The following is an 8,091-nucleotide window of genomic DNA, read 5'->3' on the forward strand; positions in this document are numbered from 1 at the left end:
TCAAAAATACATCCTCTAATATTATTTCTGTACTAAACAAATACATTACTTGCTCTGTCAGGTAAAAGACTCGCCTTTTCCAAACAGTTATTTTGGTTTTTTATCCTCCCAGTTAAGTGCTGAAACACGGCAAAAAACCCTGTGTCCAAAGGTCCAGATATACATGTCTATTTTAACTTCTGTTTTACCTGTTTCCATCTCCCCCACTAACAGCCCAAGAGACACCAAAGGACACCACTTAACGTACAGCTCATCAAACACTGGATCTTTCATTTTGTGAAGATGATGTTCACTATTTTGAACAAGTTGCCAAATCCCTGCAGGATCTGGAGGGCTATTTTTGCCCAGACCAACTGCTGACAAAGACAACCGACTTTACGATGGCAACTTCACATCAAGCCAGATGTCAAGCCGCAGAAAAGTGCCTGGACCAAGACCTTGCAACAGAGCTTTTTCTTCATTAAGCTGCATTACTAACCACGTTCACAATGTTAACACAAAATGCAAGAGGCTCACGCCCCCACTTCAGAATTAGTTACTGCAGACAGCTGAAAGCTTCAGTGCTACACCATGGGAAGTGCAGTGAGGAATCTCAGTTTGTTAGCCAAACGCTCTCACCCCCCAAAAAAGCAGAATATCAAACCTTGCAAACTAAAGCTACCCCTGAATAACCACATTACAAAGCCCTGAGACACATGACGGAAAGACCATTATAACGGTGTAAATACAGCCAAATATCAGCTGCCACCGTCCTACGCTTTATTTAGGGCTACTGAGAACCAGCAGGAGAATTTAGCAACGGAACCAGTTCTCAGCATCACACTGCTGTTAGCAGTGTGATAACAGGGGTTACCTTCCTCCTTAAATACCAGCATCAAAAAGATGGTAACATGGCAGCATGCTGACAGTGACGAAAACCCAAAAGCAAAACTCAAGCTCCAAAATAGTTTTGTTTTCCAAAGGAAAGAAATCCCAAATAAGCTCTTTAGAAAATGATAATTTTAGTCTTCTGGTGTATTTGATATACATACACACAATAAGCCTGAATTTAAAGACTTAGTATAATCCTTTATGCTAAACTCGCACATAAAACGCTTATTTTCTATGATCCCATGAAAGTAGTCTGCCTCGTATTTATTTGCTAAGAGGTCGCTATAGCAAGAAGGAAACGTTCATTTCTGGCTTATCTGAAGATTGCACACAATCATGCTATCAGTGGTCACAAGTATAAAAATAACACAAGGGGGAAACACGCTGAAAGTTTATTTGGAAAAAGCATAGGTACATCCTATAATTAAACCATTGTTCCTCTCGAGTGCTCGAGAAGGGAATATCTGCCCAACAGTGGCATCCTGTTTAGATGTCTTCTGACACTAAGTGACGCACCAGCGTGGAACTAAGGGTAACTGTACACTTCTCCCCTCATCCCCTGATGCTGTTACTTCTCTGCTATTCCTTACTACTACGCTGAATTGCCTCCACGTACCACAGAAAGTGGTCCAGAAGAAAACCTTAGGCACCTAACATATATAAGGCATACATGAAAAAAAAAAAAAGTCTTCCCGCAGACGTCACTGCATGGCATGGAAACAAGTGAACTAGTATGCAGAGTTTCTGAGGTAACTAGTTATTCACATGCCATGCCATGCCAATGAGTTGTTAGGATAAAGAAAGGAGATTAGGGCTTGGTTTCTCTTGTTTGAAAACAAAAGTGGCCCCATTTTTTCAGATTAAGCTACGCCGGTATAAAACTGCACGCTTTCTAAGATGGCCTATGATGCCAATGAGAATTTGTTTTGAAAAGACTTAAAGCTATAACAGTTCATATAAGATGAAGTTCGGAGAAAAAAAAAAAAAAAAAGATCGCTATTACACACAGCTTAAGGGCATAAAACCATTTGTAATTTATGAACATTTAGAAGTTAGATTCCCCAAAGTAGTTAAATTAACTTCCTAGTTCACATCTTCAAAGAGAAAATGAATAGTTTAATAAAGCAATTAAAGAGGAGAGCTCTGTTACACAACAGGCATGTTAAAGTACAGGCCATGTAGGTATTCCCTTTTTTTATTTTTGAGCTTCTTTAGTCAATGGACCATTGAGTTGAAATTCAGGAAAACTCTGTAAGCGAGGATACACCAAAGAGATATGAAGCTAAGAATTTTCCTAAGCAATCGCGGAATACGCAGTTTACCTTAAAAAGGAGAAAAAAAAAAAAAGTCAATCTGGTCCAAAATTACCCAGAGACTTGGGCACTAGGGAATTCTGTGGGAAGTTAAGTTTGCTTTCTCCGACAACGTGTATCAGATCTGGCAGCTCTGGAAGCTGTATACACAGACACGAGCAGGCTGTCCTGCCATCATTGCCACTGCTCTCCTCTCCACCCACAGGCACGTCCTTTTGCCAAATTTGCACCACGACAATCCAGGTGAACAGTATCGTCAAATGCCCACCTGCCTCCTCGGGATCTGGGAGCAGCTGAGCCCCAATGAGTTTCTTGATGGAAGCAAGCAGCAAACAGGCTACTAACATCACTTCTCTTGTTATTTCCTGTACTGACATGAATATGATAAATACATTTTCTCTTTCCAACCCTCTCTCAGCTTTAAAAATACCTCATGACCTCTCAAAGGCCAAAATTAAGTAACTACTTCTGCAAGTTAGTGCGGTGAGGAAAAGAAAATACAAGTAAAGAAATGGAGGCAATAAAAAGTTACTTTAAGGGATGAAGAAAAAACAAGGTCTTTGTGTCTTTCTACCAAAACTTTTTATTTTACTTAATGACTGAAAGATGCCCTGCATAAACATATTTCTTTCAAATTCCAATACTGTTGTAAAATAAAACTGGACTTCCAGAACAGAGAACCGACACTAGAAAACAACTCCTCAGCACACACAATTCCACATGAGCCCTCCACAAAAACGCCAACCGAGTTTTCCGCTGCAAACTCTCTGCTCTCCCCAGCAGCAACAGGAGGGCACATCTGATCACCAGTTTCGGGTATTTCCAATGCTAATGACACATTACATTTCCCACAAATTTGGTCTTATTTGTGGATTATTTTGGCCAGTGTCAGCTTCATGGATTTAAGGGTGGGTTTCCTTTCCCGTGGTGATGGCCACAGCAGGCTCCGGGTCTGCTGATTCGGGAAGTTTTACAGCATTAACGCAGCCCTGGAGTTCCCGATTTAGCTCTCTGCTCCATGCCCTTCACACCAGCTTTATCCCTGCGTTCCAGCTAATTTCTTCACTGCGTCATTTCTTACTTTCTGCCTCTTTTTTTTATTATTTTTTTTTGTTATCCCTTCTAGAGAGCAGGGCCGAGCAGCAAGGACGGGGAAAGTTTAACAGTCCACATAGCTCAGATCTTGTCACAGGGGAAGCATTGTCTCCCCAAGCCCAGCCTAGTGGCCCCACTACCTGACCAACTGGTTTCTGAGCATCTGCCGGTGTCACTTCTCCTAGACACCAGATCATCCTTCGATAACCATCTCCTGAGGCCGGACACAGCCGGCAGGCTCCCCTGGCTGGAATTTATGCCTCTGCAACGGCGAGGGACCTCACTAGGAGCTGGCGGAGAGAGTCCTCCCCAGGAGAGAGCACTCGGCCTCCCTTCAGCTTTCACAACACACTGAAGGGCTGGGTCCAGCACTGGAGGCAAACAGACATTTGGAAAAGGTCAAACAAGGACAGAGAAACAACTTTAGCACCACAAAAACACATTCCAAAAGCAGCCCTTTTTTAAGAAAAAAAAAACCACCCAAAACAAAAAAAAAAAAAAAACAGGAAAAAAAAGGAAGATTTGCAAAAAAGACCCGCTGAATACGATGCCTATGCAAGTCAGTATGTTTTTCCATGGGAGTTTTTATTTTCTCACACATATTCCATGAGCACGAGGATAAAAATAACATTACCACAATGACGTATCTATAGTAGGAGGAATGACTTATGGGTGCCGACTGAAAGTCAAGGTTTCCTCTTTGCCCCCAATTCAAAAACGTCACCAGCCAATCAGCCGCCGGCCAAAATCATCAGTAATGCCATCTCTTCCCCAAAACCAGAACACAGGGACTGCTCGGAGAGCAGGACAAGCCTTTAGAAAATAGGACAGATGGCGTTACAACTCCAAGCAAAGTAACTCCTTGTATCATTAGCTATTGAACCGCGGCTTGATGCGGGGATCAGTGTAAAGCTTATTAGTCTTTAGACAGTTGGCAGCAACAGCCACTGCAGCAACCGTTCGGGAGCAGAAGGAACTCATTCAGTTTAGTTGTTTTTCAGGTCATGTTAAGTCAAAACGTTTCTATATGCGCTCCAGTCCCCGATTTAACCTTCCTGAGCCCCGCCGAGCCCAATTACGCTTACAAACAGCTTCAACCCGCGCACTCCTCCGACAAAGAGGGCTCCAGGAGCCCGGCGCAGGTATCTAAAAAATTCCTGGCGGGTGCCATTGTGTAAGGATTTCACCCTACTTGGGAGAGCAGGGACTTGCCAAGAATACCACTGACCTCAGCCCCAACATTATGAAACCGCGCTGCCAGCGCCAGCCAGCTATGGAAAAGTAAGGGATCGCGTTCAAATCCGGGGACACAGCCTACTGCGGGACAATAACAAAACAAAACACACCAAGAAATAAATAAATAAATAGAAATCCACACTTTAAGCGCATTTTCCTTTGTACCGGAAGCAACCTTCAAAATAAACTCAGCTGCCGCGTCTCCCTCTCCCCCCCCCAAAAAAAAAAAAAAAAAAAAAAAAATTAGAGAGCAGGAGGAAAGTTGCTCGCCTCCATGCAATTCTTCCCTTCCCGTCAGCTCGCCGCCCGGGAATTCAGGGATGGGGAGGGTGGGATGTGTTAGGAGGGAGGGGGGGATAGGATGTGTTGAAGCGGGGGGCGGGGGGATGAACCCGGGGCCGGAGCCGCTCCGCTCCCCCAGCAGCGGGACCGTGGGGGCGGCGTGGGGGGTCCCGCGTCCCGTCCCCCCCACGGGTGGGAGGGTGTCGCGGGGTGTTGGGGGGTGAAGGGGCCGCCCTACCTGGGGGCTCCTCTCCGCCGGGTTCTTCATCACCGCCTGGCGGAAGCTGTTATCCACGTAGGACGCCATCACGCCCCTCCTGCCTCCCGGGGAGGGGGGCTGAGGGAGGGCCGGCCGCGGCCTGGAGCTGCGGGGCTGCGCGGCCGGGGGAGCGCTGGGCGAGGAAGAAGAAGAGGAGGGAGGAGGAGGAGGAGGAGGAGGACGAGGAGGGAGGCGGCGCGGAGGCACCGCGGGGCTCAGCAGCGCCGCCGCCCGGAGCAGCAGGAGGAGGAGGAGGAGGAGGAGACGGGTGTGGGGGGGACAAGGACAGCCGAGCCCCGCCGGGAACGGCGGCGGCGGCGACAAGGGCTCGGCGCTCCCTCTCTACCCGCCTCGACGCCTCCCGCCGACCCGCTCCGCCGCATCCCCCCGGGCACCACCACCGTCGTCTTCGTCGCCTCCCACCACCACTACCACCTCCTCCTCCTCCTCCTCCTCCGGAGCTCCGCGCCCGCCTCGGAGACGGGGAAGTTGCTGGCCCGGGGAGGCGGAGCGGCGGGGGGGGGGGGGGGGCGGATCGGGGCGGGACGGGGCGGGGGGGGGGGGGGGTGGCTGGGGGCCGCGGACGGCGGGGGGACCCCGCCGTCCGCGGCCCCCAGCCACCCGCCCCCCCCCCCCAGAAAAGCCATCCCTATCGTTTTTAACCCTCCCTCCCCCCCCCTCAAAAAAAGCGGCTTGACCGGAGGGACGCGCACGGTGGCAGCTTCGGTGATGGGCATCCCTCTGGATATCGGTGAGGAGGAAAGCTGGGCCGTTAAATAAATAAATAAAAATAAAAATAATAATAAAAAGACTTGATCTGCTGGATCCGGTGACTCCCAGCTTCGGGGAGGCCACCTGTTGTCGCTCTTCTCGAGAGTAATCCCGATCAGCCGGCTGTCCCCTCTGTCACCGCTCCATGGGATAAAAAGGAGGAAGGGAAGGGTGTGAAATCTTTAATTTAACACTTTTTCGGGGGGGGGGGGGGGGTTGTGTGTTATCTAGCGGCTCCTTCTTTTCTCACGTGCACTTAAGTTTTTAAAGAGTCAAGGTCTTGCAACATGGCTGATTTTCTTTGTTTACCGCGACACCGAGCGGGTCTCAACAGCAGCCTGACAAATACGAACCATCGGAGTATTATTAATGTGCCATTAACGGCAGTGTAATACTATCAATGTATTTGCTTTTACAAGCGATGTGTACCCTTTGCCGATATGGATCACGCAATGTAAACAATGTCAACATTAAGAAATCGGTTTGATTCCCCGTCACTAGCAGGGGTTTGCACATTTTAATCACAAATAAAGGAGCGTAACTTTTATTTGTATTTTTTATTTGCAAAAATTCATGGGGTTAACCATTTTTTTTTCTTACAGGACATACACTGTCAGTCTCGGAAGACAAAATCTTATGCTTTCAGACACACATGGCTCTCAAACAGGCTGTGTCTTCAGACAGTAATCTACTAAACCTACTGAATTTCTTCATATGGCTCATTAACAAAGATAACTCTTTGGGCTTAGTCCCACTCATACGTGTCAGCAAAATATTTTTGCAGCTAATACCGATAATTCTGGGCAGACCATGGGAAAAGGCGAGGGAGGGCTCCACAGCCCGATTACATCTTGCTTGTTGGTGCTTATTAGTAGACCTTATGGGAAATTCTTTATTAATTTTTTTAACCACCAGATTGAAAGTGTAATGTCCTTTGCCCTAAAAAACTCAGCAGTTTTAAATATGCCTCGCATTCATCATCCAGAGAGTATCATTTCTTCAAATTAATCAAGCCCGCAGCTATGGGGAAGTGCCAGTGTTTCTGAAGCTCAGCTTACCAACCCGGGAGTGCTAAGATTCCCTTTTTTTTGTGGGCATATGTATAGGGCAAATGCCGCAGGAATGCAAGGAATGCTCTCCTGGGCTCTGCTCCTCAATCACTTCAGGGCACCCATTCCCTCCTGCTACAGACTAGCTTGCCTGACATCTTCATATCTCTATATCAAAACAGAGCTACCCACTCCATTTTAATATGCAATTATCTTTCATTTCAGACCTATGAGCTGTACCAGCATCAAGTGAAGTGTTTCGCTCTGATTCATTTTTTGTTGTGGTATCTGGTAACACAATAGCTGTGATTCACAGTGATACTTAACTTCAGCCGATGGGATTTTGGGGGCTCTGACTGTACTCTGATTAGTGTAACAAATCTTGATGGTTACAGATGTATGTCAAAGGCCTATCACGTACCACCTGCAGTGTTAGAAAAGGGAATGAATGAAAGCTAGAGAACTATGTATAAATACGTTCAACAATTTCTTAATAATATTTAAGGAAGTGTTGCATTAGCACCTTTTTAGTGTCTGTAAGCAACATATTTGTATAATGCAGACGCTTCTGATTGTCTGTATTCTCCATGGTGGATACAAGTCTGTCCTTTATGCTGTTTTTTTCTAGCTGAAATTATAATAGTTCTTACATCTGAACAGGAAAAAAACAGCACACAATCATCAAGACACAGATTAAGGACAATAATTATTAGATAACACATCTGATTATCACTGGAAATCCCTATTTTTCATGCAAATATTCTACAAAATATAATTTGCAGCATCAAACGTTTTTGCAGCTTTCATCTTCTCTTAGTCTTTCCTGTTTTCTAACTTCAACAGTAAACCAGTATGTTTTAGAATACACATATATACTGGAACCTGTCATTCATTTTGCATTTGCTTTTGGTTATTCCTCAGGCTACATTTTCCAGCCTGATTTACAATGGATTTGGGGGAGGGGGAGGTATTGTTTGCACCGGTCATGTTATTACATTACATAGGTTTTTTACCCCGTGTTACACTAGGAAACCAAGAGTTAACCATGTACATTACATGCAGTACATACAGTATTGATATTTCAGCAATATGAAAAGGCTGCAACTCAAAATATGACAGCTCAGCATAATATCCTTTTGGATAGTTGTAACTAAGCACTATGTTAAAGTATTTTAGAAAAGTATTTTGCCTTAGAAATACAGAGTTTCTGCCTTCC

At 45.9% G+C, this 8,091-nt stretch overlaps 1 protein-coding gene across 2 annotated transcripts in view; it reads right to left on the reverse strand.

Moving 5' to 3' along the window:
* RAPGEF2 (Rap guanine nucleotide exchange factor 2) overlaps positions 1 to 5,557 on the reverse strand; it is a 195,102-nt gene extending 189,545 nt beyond the window's left edge. For both annotated transcript variants that reach the window (XM_054204343.1, XM_054204349.1), the window contains exon 1: positions 5,035 to 5,557. In XM_054204343.1, coding sequence (XP_054060318.1) covers positions 5,035 to 5,103 — 69 coding nt within the window. In that variant the 5' untranslated portion in view covers positions 5,104 to 5,557. The remainder of the gene's footprint in view (positions 1 to 5,034) is intronic.
* Positions 5,558 to 8,091: the final 2,534 nt, after the last annotated feature.

Source organism: Rissa tridactyla, chromosome 5 (assembly GCF_028500815.1).
Source record: "Rissa tridactyla isolate bRisTri1 chromosome 5, bRisTri1.patW.cur.20221130, whole genome shotgun sequence".
Taxonomy (NCBI): domain Eukaryota; kingdom Metazoa; phylum Chordata; class Aves; order Charadriiformes; family Laridae; genus Rissa; species Rissa tridactyla.